The sequence below is a fragment of the Bufo bufo genome, chromosome 2 (genome assembly GCF_905171765.1).
Source record: "Bufo bufo chromosome 2, aBufBuf1.1, whole genome shotgun sequence".
In the NCBI taxonomy this organism is placed as follows: Eukaryota; Metazoa; Chordata; class Amphibia; order Anura; family Bufonidae; genus Bufo; species Bufo bufo.
This window is the reverse complement of record NC_053390.1, coordinates 838376198-838393389: the sequence shown is the minus strand read 5'-3', so window position 1 is coordinate 838393389 and position 17192 is coordinate 838376198. Positions and strand designations below refer to the sequence as shown.

The window sequence follows — 17192 nt, the reverse complement described above, 5'->3', positions numbered from 1 at the left end:
ATAACCACACTGTTGATGGTTAAATGCACTTGGGTGACACAGGCTCAGCCTGCAGCTGATGTAGTATATGGCCAAAAAATAATCAGACTGTTGATGGTTAAATGCACTTCGGTGACACAGGCTCAGCCTGCAGCTGATGTAGGATATAGCACAAAATAACCACACTATCGATGGTTAAATACACTTGGTGATAGCTCGTGCTGGCGCACCACAAGTCACAAAATGGCCGCCGATCACCCCAGAAAAAAAGTGATCTAAAAACGCTCTGGGCAGCCTTAAAAAAGTGAGCAAGTCAATAATAGCACTTCAATGATCCACAGCTGCAGATCGATCACAGAATGAAGTCTTTTGGAGGAGTTAATCTGCCTAATCTCGCCCTAACGTCACAGCTGCAACCTCTCCCTACACTGATCATAGCAGAGTGACGTGCGGCGCTACGTGACTCCAGCTTAAATATAGGCTGGGTCACATGGTGCACTGGCCAATCACAGCCATGCCAATAGTAGGCATGGCTGTGATGGCCTCTTGGGCCAAGTAGTATGACGCTTGTTGATTGGCTGCTTTGCAGCCTTTCAAAAAGCGCCAAGAAAGCGCCGAACACCGAACCCGAACCCGGACTTTTACGAAAATGTTCGGGTTCGGGTCCGTGTCACGGACACCCCAAAATTCGGTACGAATCCGAACTTTACAGTTCGGGTTCGCTCATCCCTACTTTTCTCCACTTTGTGCTTCAGGTAGCGCACAGCAGTCGAAGTCGGCATCTTCTTTCTGCCACGACCAGGTAGCGTTTCAACAGTGCCCTTTGCCTTGAATTTGCGAATGATGCTTCCTATGGTGTCTCTTGGTATGTTTAACATCTTTGCAATCTTCTTATAGCCATTGCCCTTCCTGTGAAGAGAAATCACCTCTTCTCTTGTCTTCCTGGACCATTCTCTTGACTTCACCATGTTTGTAAACACACCAGTAAATGTCTAGAAGGAGCTGAGTATCACAGTCCTTTTACATCTGCCTAATTGGTGCTTGATTGCTGCTCCTTGACATCCACAGGTGTTTTCAATACCTGATCGAAAAAACTTGAATGAACCTCTGTTCTTAAGATTGGTAGTCTTTAAGGGGTTGAATAATTGTGTCAATGAAGAAATCACAAAAAAAAACATTTAATACTGTATTACAAAAACAATTTATGTCATTTTAGTTGCATTTGGTTCTTTAAAAAGTCCTTGTAAGATTTCATTCTGAACACAATTACAAATGTACACTAAATTCCCTAAAACCCTTTACAGCATTGGGGGTTGAAAAATTTTGAACACAACTGTAGGTGTGGGTCCCAGCGGTGGGACCCGCACCTTTAAGACAATGGGGGCATATCCTAGCGATTGATTTTCAATAGAAAAAAATAAAACTGCTGCTATTTTTACACGTTAAATGCCATAATTCCCAAACCTTAAAGTGTTAGTCACTGGGTGACTGTGGTTCACAATTAGGAAAAAAAGGGGCGGGGAAACAACAGCCAATCAGATTTCAGCCAGTGACCTTAAAGGGTTTCTACCACCTCATTTGGACCTAATTAGCTGTCAGACACTAGCGATCTGCTAGTGTCTGCTCTACCTAACCATGCTATTCTAAGACCTTTGTGTGCAGCCGTTACACAAAAAAAAACGATCTCCATCTCATCCATCGGCCTTATTCTCGCGCCTGCGCCGTGTGCGTCTGTATTCGGCGCAGGCGCAGTGACTGTCTGACCGGCCGGGCGTCGTCTGTTCGGGAGCGGTCAGACAGTCACTGCGCCTGTGCCGAATACAGACGCACACGGCGCAGGCGCGAGAATAAAGCCGATGGATGAGATGGAGGCTGGCAATCTAGAGATGGGCGGGCTGGAGGGACGAGCGGGGCGGAATACAGGGTGAGTGGACGGAGCCTCTAGGTGCTGAAAAGAAGCCCCCATAGCACCTAGAGGCTCATTTGCATACCAATCGTTTTTTTTAGTGTAACGGCTGCACACAAAGGTCTTAGAATAGCATGGTTAGGTAGAGCAGACACTAGCGGATCGCTAGTGTCCGACAGCTAATTAGGTCCAAATGAGGTGGTAGAAACCCTTTAATGAAAAAAAGGTAAACTGCTGCTATTATCACAGTTTAAATGCCAAGTGCCCCAAACTTAGCACAATTACTCACTGGGTGACTGCAGTCAAAATTTAGGAAAATTGGGTGGAGCCTAAAACAGCCAATAAGATTTCACCTATTGACTTCAATGTAAAACTTTCAAATACTGCCAAATACTGCCATTCTCACAATCTTGGCACAGACCATGACTGGGTGACTGGGCTTAAAATTCGGAAAACTGGCGGAGCTTAAAACAGCCAATCAATTATTACCTAGTGCTATTCAATGGGAATATTTAAATTGCTGCCTTTCTTACACTGTTAATGGCAGGGTCTTCAAACTTGGTACATTCGGTTACTGGGTGACGGGAATGCAAATTTAAAAAGTGTGCGGAGCCACAAACAACCAATCAGATTTTCCCTATTGACTTCAATGAGAAAATGTAAAAAGCTGTTATTCTTACAATATGAAAGCCAGAGTACCCAAACTGGCACCATGGGTCAATGGGTGAGTGTGGTTAGAATTTAGGAAAATTGGGTGGAGCCTTTAACAGCCAATCACATTTCAGCCATTTATTTTATATGGGAAAATTTAAATTACTGCCGCTCTTTGACTGTTAATTGCAGGGTCCTCAAATTTGGCACAGTCAGTCATTGGGTGACTTGGGTTAAAATTTTTAAAAGTGGGTGGAGCCACAAACAGCTAATCAGTTTTCAAGCCAACATCCTGTGGTTTCTTCAGAAATGATACCATCTAGTTATTATTCTTCTCCGCCCCCCCTTTTTCTATACGCTACTCCTCCTACAGTTTTGGGGGTGTATACGCCAAACTTTCCACAGTTCTTCGACCTATAACGAAGTAAGTTGCTTGTTCTTTAACCACCTCAGCCCCCAGTGCTTAAACACCCTTAATGACCAGGCCACTTTTTACACTTCTGACCTACACTACTTTCACCGTTTATTGCTCGGTCATGCAACTTACCACCCAAATGAATTTTACCTCCTTTTCTTCTCACTAATAGAGCTTTCATTTGGTGGTATTTCATTGCTGCTGACATTTTTACTTTTTTTGTTATTAATCGAAATTTAACGATTTTTTTTGCAAAAAAAGGACATTTTTCACTTTCAGTTGTAAAATTTTGCAAAAAAAAGACATCCATATATAAATTTTGCTCTAAATTTATTGTTCTACATGTCTTTGATAAAAAAAAAATGTTTGGGTAAAAAAAAAATGGTTTGGGTAAAAGTTATAGCGTTTACAAACTATGGTACAAAAATGTGAATTTCCGCTTTTTGAAGCAGCTCTGACTTTCTGAGCACCTGTCATGTTTCCTGAGGTTCTACAATGGCCAGACAGTACAAACACCCCACAAATGACCCCATTTCGGAAAGTAGACACCCTAAGGTATTCGCTGATGGGCATAGTGAGTTCATAGAACTTTTTATTTTTTGTCACAAGTTAGCGGAAAATGATGATTTTATTTTTTTTTTTTTCTTACAAAGTCTCATATTCCACTAACTTGTGACAAAAAATAAAAAGTTCTATGAACTCACTATGCCCATCAGCGAATACCTTGGGGTCTCTTCTTTCCAAAATGGGGTCACTTGTGGGGTAGTTATACTGCCCTGGCATTCTAGGGGCCCAAATGTGTGGTAAGGAGTTTGAAATCAAATTCTGTAAAAAATGACCTGTGAAATCCGAAAGATGCTCTTTGGAATATGGGCCCCTTTGCCCACCTAGGCTGCAAAAAAGTGTCACACATCTGGTATCTCCGTACTCAGGAGAAGGTGGGGAATGTGTTTTGGGGTGTCATTTTATATATACCCATGCTGGGTGAGAGAAATATCTTGGCAAAAGACAACTTTTCCCATTTTTTTATACAAAGTTGGCATTTGACCAAGATATTTATCTCACCCAGCATGGGTACATGTAAAAAGACACCCCAAAACACATTCCTCAACTTCTCCTGAATACAGAGATACCAGATGTGTGACACTTTTTTGCAGCCTAGGTGGGCAAAGGGGCCCATATTCCAAAGAGCACCTTTCGGATTTCACAGGTCATTTTTTACAGAATTTGATTTCAAACTCCTTACCACACATTTGGGCCCCTAGAATGCCAGGGCAGTATAACTACCCCACAAGTGACCCCATTTTGGAAAGAAGACACCCCAAGGTATTCCTTGAGGGGCATGGCGAGTTCCTAGAATTTTTTATTTTTTGTCACAAGTTAGTGGAAAATGATGATTTTTTTTTTTTTTCATACAAAGTCTCATATTCCACTAACTTGTGACAAAAAATAAAAACTTCCATGAACTCACTATGCCCATGAGCGAATACCTTCGGGTCTCTTCTTTCCAAAATGGGGTCACTTGTGGGGTAGTTATACTGCCCTGGCATTCTAGGGGCCCAAATGTGTGGTAAGGAGTTTGAAATCAAATTCAGTAAAAAATGACCTGTGAAATCCGAAAGGTGCTCTTTGGAATATGGGCCCCTTTGCCCACCTAGGCTGCAAAAAAGTGTCACACATCTGGTATCTCTGTATTCAGGAGAAGTTGAGGAATGTGTTTTGGGGTGTCTTTTTACATATACCCATGCTGGGTGAGATAAATATCTTGGTCAAATGCCAACTTTGTATAAAAAAATGGGAAAAGTTGTCTTTTGCCAAGATATTTCTCTCAGCCAGCATGGGTATATATAAAATGACACCCCAAAACACATTCCCCACCTTCTCCTGAGTACGGAGATACCAGATGTGTGACACTTTTTTGCAGCCTAGGTGGGCAAAGGGGCCCATATTCCAAAGAGCACCTTTCGGATTTCACAGGTCATTTTTTACAGAATTTGATTTCAAACTCCTTACCACACATTTGGGCCCCTAGAATGCCAGGGCAGTATAACTACCCCACAAGTGACCCTATTTTGGAAAGAAGACACCCCAAGGTATTCCGTGAGGGGCATGGTGAGTTCCTAGAATTTTTTATTTTTTGTCACAAGTTAGTGGAAAATGATGATTTTTTATTTTTTTCATACAAAGTCTCATATTCCACTAACTTGTGACAAAAAATAAAAACTTCCATGAACTCACTATGCCCATCAGCGAATACCTTGGGGTCTCTTCTTTCCAAAATGGGGTCACTTGTGGGGTAGTTATACTGCCCTGGCATTCTAGGGGCCCAAATGTGTGGTAAGGAGTTTGAAATCAAATTCAGTAAAAAATGACCTGTGAAATCCGAAAGGTGCTCTTTGGAATGTGGGCCCCTTTGCCCACCTAGGCTGCAAAAAAGTGTCACACATCTGGTATCTCCGTACTCAGGAGAAGGTGGGGAATGTGTTTTGTGGTGTCATTTTACATATACCCATGCTGGGTGAGAGAAATATCTCGGCAAAAGACAATTTTTCCCATTTTTTTATACAAAGTTGGCATTTGACCAAGATATTTATCTCACCCAGCATGGGTATATGTAAAATGACACCCCAAAACACATTCCTCAACTTCTCCTGAATACAGAGATACCAGATGTGTGACACTTTTTTGCAGCCTAGGTGGGCAAAGGGGCCCAAATTCCTTTTAGGAGGGCATTTTTAGACATTTGGATACCAGACTTCTTCTCACGCTTTGGGGCCCCTAAAATGCCAGGGCAGTATAAATACCCCACATGTGACCCCATTTTGGAAATAAGACACCCCAAGGTATTCAATGAGGGGCATGGCGAGTTCATTGAAAAAAAAAAATTTTGGCACAAGTTAGCGGAAATTGATTTTTTTGATTTTTTTCTCACAAAGTCTCCCTTTCCGCTAACTTGGGACAAAAATTTCAATCTTTCATGGACTCAATATGCCCCTCAGCGAATACCTTGGGGTGTCTTCTTTCCAAAATGGTGTTATTTGTGGGGTGTTTGTACTGCCCTGGCATTTGAGGGTCTCCGCAATCATTACATGTATGCCCAGCATTAGGAGTTTCTGCTATTCTCCTTATATTGAGCATACGGGTAATGAGATTTTTTTTTTCCGTTCAGCCTCTGGGCTGAAAGAAAAAAATGAACGGCACAGATTTCTTCATTCGCATCGATCAATGTGGATAAAAAAATCTCTGCCAAAAAAAGAAAAAGGAGGGGAAAGGCGTCTGCCAGGACATAGGAGCTCCGCCCAACATCCATACCCACTTCAGCTCGTATGCCCTGGCAAACCCGATTTCTCCATTCACATCAATCGATGTGGATGAATAAATCATTGCCGGGATTTTTTTTTATATATACAAAGTGTTTGCCAAAGTATATGAACACCGCCACCTCCTCAGCTCATATGCCTCGGCAAACATATCTTTTACTGCAGAGGAGAAATCTCGTCTTGCAGCGCCGCATACACCGACTTGCGTGTAATCTGACAGCAGCGCAATGCTTCTGTCCGAATGCACATCAGTGCTGCAGCTAGTCGATCGGTTGGTCCACCTGGAAGGTAAAAAAAACAAAAGAAAAAAGAAAAAACCAGGCCGCAAAGCAATAACTTTATTAACTTTAGAACAGAACATATTAACTTTTTTAAACTTTTTTAACTTTTTTACTTACCGGTAATTTTTTTTTTGTTTAGTTTTTTTTACCTTTATAGAACAAACCTCTCCTTCCCCATGGGACAATGTGCAAAGCGCAAATCGCCCAAAGATGTGGCGAAGTACGTTATGCACTTTATCCCAGGTGAAAGGAGAGGTTTGCAGCAGCTGAGAGTAAAAGGGCCCTAATAGCCCTGTGTGCCTGTCCTGGTGAGATGTGATCCCTATGCTAGGTGTACCTGTGTGTGGTACTTCCGGAAACACTCACCAAAGCATAGGGCAGGGTGGTCAGGACAGTCAGGACAGAAATAGCGGGTGTCACGCCTTATTCCACTCCTGCTACAGACACGACATCTTTTTCGGGGTGACGGTTGGGTTGAGGTACCAGGAACGACACTGGGGAAATGTCGCTCGTGTAGACGGCTAACTACACTGGTGGATGGGGCCACGGAACCTCCTGGATAAAGGAGGTTCTCAATGATCTCTTCCTGGAATTTGAGGAAAGATCGTGTTCTCCCAGCCTTACTGTAGAGAATAAAACTATTGTACAGCGCCAATTGAATTAAATATACAGACACCTTCTTATACCAGCGTCTGGTTCTGCGGGAAAATAAATACGGAGACAACATCTGGTCATTGAAGTCCACCCCTCCCATGAGCGCATTATAGTCGTGGACACAGAGGGGCTTTTCAATGACACGGGTTGCTCGCTCAATTTGGATTGTCGTGTCTGCGTGAATGGAGGAGAGCATGTAAACGTCACGCTTGTCTCTCCATTTCACCGCGAGCAGTTCTTCGTTACACAAGGCAGCCCTCTCCCCCCTTGCAAGACGGGTGGTCACAAGCCGTTGGGGGAAGCCCACGCGACTAGTTCGCGCGGTGCCACAGGTGCAAATCCGTTCTAGAAACAAATGCCTAAAGAGGGCCACACTTGTGTAAAAATTGTCCACATAAAGATGGTACCCCTTGCCGATTAAGGGTGACACCAAGTCCCAGACTGTCTTCCCACTGCTCCCCAGGTAGTCAGGGCAACCGACCGGCTCCAGGGTCTGATCTTTTCCCTCATAGATCCGAAATTTGTGGGTATAGCCTGTGGCCCTTTCACAGAGCTTATACAATTTGACCCCATACCGGGCACGCTTGCTTGGGATGTACTGTTTGAAGCCAAGGCGCCCAGTAAAATGTATTAGGGACTCGTCTACGCAGATGTTTTGCTCGGGGGTATACAAATCTGCAAATTTCTGGTTGAAATGGTCTATGAGGGGCCGAATTTTGTGGAGCCGGTCAAAAGCTGGGTGGCCTCTGGGACGGGAGGTGGTGTTGTCGCTAAAATGCAGGAAACGGAGGATGGCCTCAAATCGTGCCCTGGACATAGCAGCAGAGAACATGGGCATGTGATGAATCGGGTGCGTGGACCAATAAGACCGCAATTCATGCTTTTTTGTCAGGCCCATGTTAAGGAGAAGGCCCAAAAAAATTTAAAGTTCGGAAACTTGGACTGGTTTCCACCGGAAAGGCTGGGCATAAAAGCTTCCCGGGTTGGCGGATATAAATTGTGTGGCATACCGGTTTGTCTCTGCCACGACTAAGTCCAAGAGCTCCGCAGTCAAGAACAGCTCAAAAAATCCCAGGGCCGAACCGATTTGAGCCGTCTCAACCCGAACTCCAGACTGGGCGGTGAAAGGGGGAACTACAGGTGCGGCTGAAGTTGGTGACTGCCAATCAGGGTTTGCCAGCACCTCAGGGATTCTAGGGGCTCTACGGGCCTGTCTGTGCGGTGGCTGCGACGGGGTAACTAGTGCACGTGCCACCGTACCAGCTTCAACTGCCCTTCTGGTGCTCGCTACTTCACCATGTTGTACGGCAGTGCTGGTACTAGGTCCAGGGAGGGCTGCGCTGCTGTTGTATGCCTCACCACGTGATCCGGCAGCGACAGCCCCACTCTGCTGCTCTTGAAGCGGATCCTGCATAACCTGTGGTCTAGCGACACGGGGCCGGGTACGCCTGGTGCTGCCAGGGACCTCAACCTCCTCGTCCGAACTTTGGGTCAGACTGCCACTGCTTTCTACAGGTTCATATTCTGACCCGCTAGATTCGTCAGATGAGGGTTCCCACTCCTCATCCGACTGGGTCAGAATCCTGTAGGCCTCTTCAGAAGAATACCCCCTGTTTGACATTTGGACTACTAAATTTAGGGGTATTCCCTGAGACTACCCAAGAAAAAAAGCAAACCTGTCTTACAAAGGGGAGGCTAGCGAAGTACCGGAGGCCGCTGCGGTTGATAAAAAATATCAAAACTGATTTTTTTATCGCCGCAGTGCTTGCAAAGTGAATGTGCAGTGATCAAAAAATATATATTTTTTGTCACTGCGGTGGGGCGGGCGTGGGTGAACGCACGTGTGGGCGACCGATCAGGCCTGATCGGGCAAACACTGCGTTTTGGGTGGAGGGCGAGCTAAGGTGACACTAATACTATTATAGATCTGACCGTGATCAGTTCTGATCACTTACAGATACTATAAAAGTACAAATGCTGATTAGCGATACGCTATTCAGCGAATAAAAGTGACTGCGGTGAGGTGGGCTGGGCGCTAACTGACGCTAACTACCTAACCAAGGGGCCTAAACTATCCCTAAAACCTAACAGCCAATACCAGTGAAAAAAAAAAGTGACAGTTTACACTGATTACTTTTTTTCCTTTCACTAGTGATTGACAGGGGCGATCAAAGGGGTGATCAAAGGGTTAATTGGGGTGCAGGGGGGTGATCAGGGGCTACAGTGAAGTGTTTGGTGTACTCACAGTTCAGTCTGCTCCTCTGCTGGAACCAACCGACGAAAAGGACCAGCAGAGGAGCAGAGAAGCCATATAACAGATCATATTTACTAATATGATCTGTTATATGACTTGTGATTGGATTTTTTGAAAATCGCCAGCCTGCCAGCCAATGATCGTTGCTGGCAGGCTGGTGACGAACTTCTTCTTTGAATTTTGCCGGCCCGCGATGCGCATGCGCGGGCCGGCTTTGAGCGAAATCTCGCGTCTCGCGAGATGACGCGTATATGCGTGATTGTGCGCAGCGCTGCCACCTCCGGAACGCGAATCTGCGTACGGCGGTCCGGAGGTGGTTAATAAGCGATCCCACCCTCCTTTGACAGGGAAAATTTTCAAATTGCAGTTTTGAAGCTACACTCCCCAAACTCAGACCACATATTGTTGGTGTCAACCAGAATAAAAGGGTCAATTTTGCGGGGACACCCAAAGTGGGCGGAGCTAGCAACGGCCAATGAAAATTTTGCTATTTTCTATAGGCTACTCCTCCCACAGTTTTAGGAGTACAATTACCAAACTTTGCACACTTGTTCGGCACATACCCGAATAGGTTGCTTGTGCTTTGTTAACCGATCTCACCCTCCGGGCCCCTGGGGCAGCCCCCCGAACACCCCACTTTTTGTCATAGACTTTCATTGGAAAATTGTAAACTTTTGCTACTCGCACTTAGTCATGGGGTCAACCTGAAAATTTCTGTCACATTTCGGGGACTCTAAAAAATGGCCATTCTCGCATTATTGATGTCATGGACCTCAAATATCAAAAATGTGGTCATTGGGTGGTTCCACTTCAAAGTTTGAAAAAGTGGTCGGAGGAACCAACAACCAATCAAATTTCACTCATTGGTTTTTAATAGAAAAAAATAAAACTGCTGCTATTTTTACACGTTAAATGCCATAATTCCCAAACCTTAAAGTGTTAGTCACTGGGTGACTGTGGTTCATAAATAGGAAAAAAAAGGGGTGGGGCAACAACAGCCAATCAAATTTCATCCATTAACCTTAATGAAAAACAGATAAACTGCTGCTATTATTACAGTTTAAATGCCAAATGTCAATTACTCACTGGGTGACTGCGGTCAAAATTTAGGAAAAGTGGGTGGAGCCCAGTCAATCATATTTCACCTATTGACTTCAATGTCAAACTTTCAATTACTGCCATTCTCACAGTTTTAAAGCCAGAGGCCAATCACATTTCAGCCATTCGTTTTATATGGGAAAATATAAATTACCGCCGCTCTTAGACTGTTAATTGCAGGGTCCTCAAATTTGGCACAGTCAGTCATTGGGTGACTTGGGTTTAAATTTTAATAAACCAGGTTAAACAGACTTTGCTTATATCTCTAGCGTTTTTAAGCCAACATCCTGTGGTTTCTTCAGAAACGACACCATCTAGTTGTATTTGCTATTTGAGTAATTTTGGTTTTCTAATATAACGTTAATAAGAGTCACTAAACAACCATGGTAGGCATATTATGTGGATGATGTAATAAACCATGCTGTTTAGCATCGCTACTACTGTGTATGAGATGGGGAGATAGATATAAGATGTTATGACATTTCCCTACAGATTCTGACAGCTGCATTAAATGCCAAAGTGATGAATGGCCTAATGAGAAGAGAGACCGATGCCGGTCCAAAGTAGTGGAATTCATCTCTTACCAGAATGACACCATTGCTTCTGTCTTCTCCTGTGTCTCGGTCTTCGGATGTCTTGTGACCGGCTTCATATTTGGAATATTCATTTCCCATCGAGACACTCCTATTGTTAAAGCCAATAACCGGAACCTGAGTTATCTCCTCCTGGTCTCCATCATCCTCAGCTTCCTCTCTGTCTTCTTGTTTCTGGGTCGTCCCAATGATGTGACTTGTAGATTACGTGAAACCAGTTTTGGAATCTTCTTCTCAGTAGCCGTCTCTTCACTTCTCGCCAAGACTGTGATGGTTTGTGTTGCTTTTAAGTCCACCAAGCCTGGAAGCCCTTGGAGAAAATGGCTCAGTGTGAAACTACCATATACCATAGTGTCATTGTGTTCATCCTTTCAAGCTGTAATCTGTGTTATCTGGTTGTCTATTTCTCCTCCATTTCAGGACCTGGACACTGACTCTTATCCTGGGAAGATCATCATTCAGTGTAACGAAGGCTCAGATATCTGGTTCTACTCCATGTTGGGTTATCTGGGGTTCCTGGCAGGTGTGAGCCTTGTTCTGGCTTTCATGGTGAGGACATTACCGGACAGTTTTAATGAGGCCAAGTACATCACCTTCAGCATGCTGGTGTTCTGCAGCGTCTGGATCTCCATGATCCCGGCTTATCTGAGCACCAGGGGAAAGAACATGGTGGCTGTGGAGATATTTGCAGTAATGGCTTCCAGTGCTGGACTTTTAGGTTGTGTGTTTTTCCCAAAATGTTTTATTATTTTGTTTAAATCTGAAATGAACAGAAAAGCTGACCTGCTGGGGAAAAGAAAGAACTGACGGCAAAATGGTAACCCCGATAATAGTGATTAACTCTGAAATAACAACTTGTAGATATCATCTTATACTAGAAAGAAATGATAAAATATAATTAGATTCCAATCGTTACATTATCTCAGCAGAGCATTTATTAGGAGGAGAAGGAGAGGCTCTCCCCAAGTCTACCTGCTGATATGTAGGATCTATACACAGGCATTACTGCTCCTTGCTATAGCTAATGAATTCATACATCTGACATGGTGTCAAAGATATCGGACCAAAAATATCAGTCCCTTTAGGTTACGGGGGCTTTGTAATTGTCTTTCTTTGTCTGGGTAAGGAATTTTTAAATATACAAATAAATATCAAAAAGATGAATTCTTTTATCACAAGACTCTACTATATACATATACAGTGTATAACGTGCAGGGCAGAGTGATGTCATAAGGTCATTCAGGATAAAAACAGCAGACCTTGAGAACAGATCTAAGAGAAGCTGCAGCAACCGCGGTCCACAAGGGGTCCCTTTAAGATGGAATAAGTTTTTGTCGTGACGCCAGATGCATTGCAGCAACGAGGGCACAGGGCCCCATTTTTGTGATATGGTGGTACCCAGGTGTAGGAATGCCAGAGTGGTGCAGGGTGGCCTAATGTCCCTTAAAGGTGTTTTACACTTGTCACGGTGCTCCCACCTGGATACACTGGAACCCTAGGTGTGGCCGTCCATTGCAGCAAAAGGAGTAGTTGATTAAGGTGATGATTAAATAAATGGAGTCCAGACCCTGTGATGAACTTGGCAACAGCTTTACTTGAATAAACTTTCATCAGGCAACAATCTTCCAACTTTATCTTGGTCACCAGCAGGCTTTGGCATAAATTCTGGCAGGCAAACACACTCGGCTCTGCTACATCTGCTACTCTCTGGCTATGCTGTGCTGACAGGATTAGATAGGAACTCTTCCTTTGGTGTATGCTGCAACTTAACTTTGTCATCTGGTCTGTCTCTTACTTTCTTTATCCAAAGGAGCTGTCTCTCCCTGGCTCTTGAGGCTTGTAGCATGGCCCTCCAGGTCCAGCAGAGCTGATGGTGCTCTGCTGGCTTTAGCAGGGTCCATCCAGCAGGGACGAGGGCCTGCTTCCTTCCCCTTAGAGGGTATACTCTCATCTGACCTTCATTAACTAAAACTCGTCCCTCTCTAAAGAGGTCTAGAATGGAAAGAAAGGCTCCATTTCAGGTAAACTAGCTCTGCCAAGCTTGCTGCCACCTGCTGGTGAACCAGGCACATTACATGAACACAACAGTTACATAGAAATAAAAATACACATTTTGCAGGATCTAGAAATAAGTGTATATGATGACCTGGAGTTAACCATATGAGATAGCGAGGGGGTGTAAAAGGTGGTAACGCATCTCTGGGGCATTATAAAGCAACATCAGAATAAAAGGCTTGCGTGAAAGTTGTTACGGCATACAAGGGAATGCTCCAAACTCCGAACGGAACCTCACGAATAGCTGCTAGCAGATGAATAGGAAACGCAACCAAGCGGCTTACACTCCTAGCAATCAGTCTCTAACAGCATACAGTGAATCCCCCCAAGAACGAGACGAGGCTCCGTGTTGAGGGTCCAGCAGTGGACACCCAGAGCTGTGTCTTTATTGTTCTTATATAACATTGTTACACACTAGTACCACCCACAGGGTTTTGTAAAAACAACCAATAAACACGAACAATACAGTAAAACACTCCCACACAAAATCCTCCCTTACACAATGGGTGGATGTAATTATCACAGGCAGGATAATACCCAATGTCTTCTGTCCTGGAGACAACCGAGGAGTAATTCAATTATCTCTCAGGACAAAGGGAAATCGCCAATACACACGTGGGGACAATAGGACAGACATCACTACTCAAATATACAATGTCCCAACCATTACAGTAACATAGACATTTAACATATCCCCAGATGGCTTGGATCTGAGCGCTCAATATATCCAAACAGTGCTCAGATGCCACAAACACAGTCAAATCGCCATGGGGTTTAAGTTTAGCATGGGCCGATGAGAGGGCCCATAATCCTGGGGCAAGAGGCTGGCAACCAGGCTTCTCCACCACCCAGTGGTGAAGTTGGTTTCGCCACATTTCTCCCCTTTTCCAAACAGACTAACAGGGTATCTGACCTTCTGCCGGTCAGTGCCCTTGTTAGTCCAGCAGCCCACCCACAAAATAGAAACAGCAGTACAGCCCACCCACAATAAATGGTTACTACACCTGAGCAAGGGATAAACTTGTCCATGTGCATGTGCCTCACCACGGCTGTGTGGGGGACTGGTAGACTGCCTTGGTGAGTTGCTGAGTGGGCAGAGACCAGCGGTACTCTGCCCTGGTGCCAGCGCTACCACGGAAGTAGCCTGGTTGGAGCCTGGTTGTTGGAGGGGGAGAACGACTGTCTCCCCTTTAGATACACCGCTCTGCTTTAGATAGACCACCATGCTGCTGTGGGGGGAGACCGACTGTCTCCCCTTTGGCTAAACAGCCCTGTTGCTGGGGGACAGGACCGACTGTCCCTACCCCCTGTCCTGTGAGTGCAGAGACCATGGTCCCATCTGCACTGTTGTGGGGCTTACTGTCTCCCCCTGGTGCGTTAAACTGCTGCTGGGGGATTTAGACTGGGCTCCCAATTCCTTGTAGATCACACGGCCGCTGGGGAATGGAGACTGGGCTCCCAATTCCCTGCATATCACACTGCCGCTGGGGAATGGAGACTGGGCTCCCAATTCTCTGTACATCACACGGCCGCTGGGGAATGGAGACTGGGCTCCCAATTCTCTGTAGATCACACTGCCGCTGGGGAATGGAGACTGGGCTCCCAATTCCCTGTACATCACATGGCCGCTGGGGAATGGAGACTGGGCTCCCAATGCCCTGTAGATTACACTGCCGCTGGGGAATGGAGACTGGGCTCCCAATTCCCTGCATATTACACTGCCGCTGGGGAATGGAGACTGGGCTCCCAATTCCCTGCATATCACACTGCCGCTGGGGAATGGAGACTGGGCTCCCAATTCCCTGTACATCACACGGCCGCTGGGGAATGGAGACTGGGCTCCCAATGCCCTGTAGATTGCACTGCCGCTGGGGAATGGAGACTGGGCTCCCAATTCCCTGCATATTACACTGCCGCTGGGGAATGGAGACTGGGCTCCCAATTCCCTGCATATTACACTGCCGCTGGGGATGGAGACTGGGCTCCTAATTCCCTGCATATCACACTGCCGCTGGGGAATGGAGACTGGGCTCCCAATTCCCTGCATATTACACTGCCGCTGGGGGATGGAGACTGGGCTCCCAATTCCCTGCATATTACACGGCTGCTGGGGAATGGAGACTGGGCTCCCAATTCCCTGCATATCACACGGCTGCTGGGGAATGGAGACTGGGCTCCCAATTCCCTGTAGATTACACTGCCGCTGGGGAATGGAGACTGGGCTCCCAATTCCCTGCATATCACACTGCCGCTGGAGAATGGAGACTGGGCTCCCAATTCCCTGCATATCACACTGCCGCTGGGGGATGGAGACTGGGCTCCCAATTCCCTGCATATCACACGGCCGCTGGGGAATGGAGACTGGGCTCCCAATTCCCAATAACTCCCATTGCCGCTGGGGGACAGGACCGACTGTCTCTGCCCCCTGTATCTCAGCCTGCCGCTGGGGAATGGAGACTGGGCTCCCAATTCCCTGCAGGAGCAGTGGAGAGACCTCGGTCCCATCTCCACCGGCCACCTGGGGTTCTTCCCAGTAAACCTCCACAATATCCTCCCAGCTGAAGGGCTCTGGACCTGGGTCTGACTTCTTGCTGTCCTGCTGAGCCTTCCCAATGGAGTGGAGGAGATCTCTGTAGTCCTGCTCCAGTTCCCACTCCAGGTTTGCTAGGTGAACCAGGTCTTTCTCTACCTCATGGGGGTCATCCCAATCCTGCCTAACCTCCCTCTCATAGAAAATGTCCTGAAGTCTGGACTGTGCAGGGCTCCCGAAGTCAGGCTCTGCAAAGGACTCCCATAACAAGCCAGGACCATCAAACTCCTCTCCCTCTGGCTTGTCATGCTCAGCTGTCCAGGGTATAAACTGTGCCATATACCACCAGAGCGCCTGGTAGGCATCCTCCAGCCATAGCTCCTGCCATACCTGGTGCTCTAGTTCCTTCACCCATTCCTCCAGGGGCTGCTCTCCCAGGAAGGGCATCCGCAGGGCCACTTGCTTCTGCAATCGCTGCTCTTCACTGGGGAGACTCTCGCCTCGCTGGTATTGTACATTATCCAGGGCCTGGTACCAGATGCCTTTCCTTAATGCATCCCCACCATCCAGGTCTTCCTCATCGTATGCCACTGCTGGTTCCATCCTGCTGCTGTCAGGGACGCTGTACTGGGACATGCGTTGCCCTCAAATTGTAATTCCAGGGAATGATGTCTCTTGTAGCTGTCCTTCTGGGCTGTGAGAATGATCCCGCTGCTTGCCACCAATTGTAACGGCATACAAGGCAATGCTCCAAACTCCGAACGGAACCTCACGAATAGCTGCTAGCAGACGAATAGGAAACGCACCCAAGCGGCTTACACTCCTAGCAATCAGTCTCTAACAGCATACAGTGAGTCCCCCCAAGAACCAAACAGGCTTCTACAGCACCCAGTGGCGAGGTTGGTTTCGCCACAAAAGTTATTTAAAAAATACATTCACCAATATGTGTTTATTGTTGTTACCCTAAAATGCCCCCATGGACTTAAGGGTGGATCAGATCCATAAGTTATGTCAAGAGCTAAGATTATAAATCAAGTAACGGACGTGGTGGCTTAACTTCATTACTCAGCAAGGGAGAAAAGAACGCTGTCTGACCATTTTTCCAAATTTCGTTTTATTTGGATATTTCTTTTTGCAAAGTCAGCATTTAAAATGTTTGCCTTGGCTCTTCAGAGGGAAGACATTAAATATAGCTGAGGAACAGGGGCGGACACAGACAGCAGAGGACCCCTGTGCAAAGTATGTACCTGGCCCCCCCCCAAAAAAAACACCCATACAGATATAAATATATACGTGCAAAATAAAATAAAATCTTGATAATATGGGTCAATATGTTTATATATTTTTTTCATACTAGGTCACGCCTCTAACTCCTCCCAAGGCAAGCACAAAGTAGTAACGCCCACACTATGCCCCCTTCACAGCACTTATGCCCAGATATGTGCCCCCTTTCACA

At 45.9% G+C, this 17192-nt stretch overlaps 1 protein-coding gene and 1 long non-coding RNA gene across 2 annotated transcripts in view; both read left to right on the top strand.

Annotated features, from left to right (window-relative positions):
- LOC120990560 overlaps positions 1 to 11110 on the top strand; it is a 45328-nt gene extending 34218 nt beyond the window's left edge. The window contains exon 3 of the long non-coding RNA XR_005776448.1: positions 11051 to 11110. This is a non-coding gene — a long non-coding RNA (uncharacterized LOC120990560). The remainder of the gene's footprint in view (positions 1 to 11050) is intronic.
- A 5-nt stretch (positions 11111 to 11115) lies between these two features.
- On the top strand, positions 11116 to 12267 carry LOC120991109 (vomeronasal type-2 receptor 26-like; the record flags this gene model as incomplete). The annotated part of the gene is made up of 1 exon (XM_040419998.1): positions 11116 to 12267. A coding segment is annotated over one exon (843 nt), but the record flags the coding sequence as incomplete, so codon positions are not given.
- Positions 12268 to 17192: the final 4925 nt, after the last annotated feature.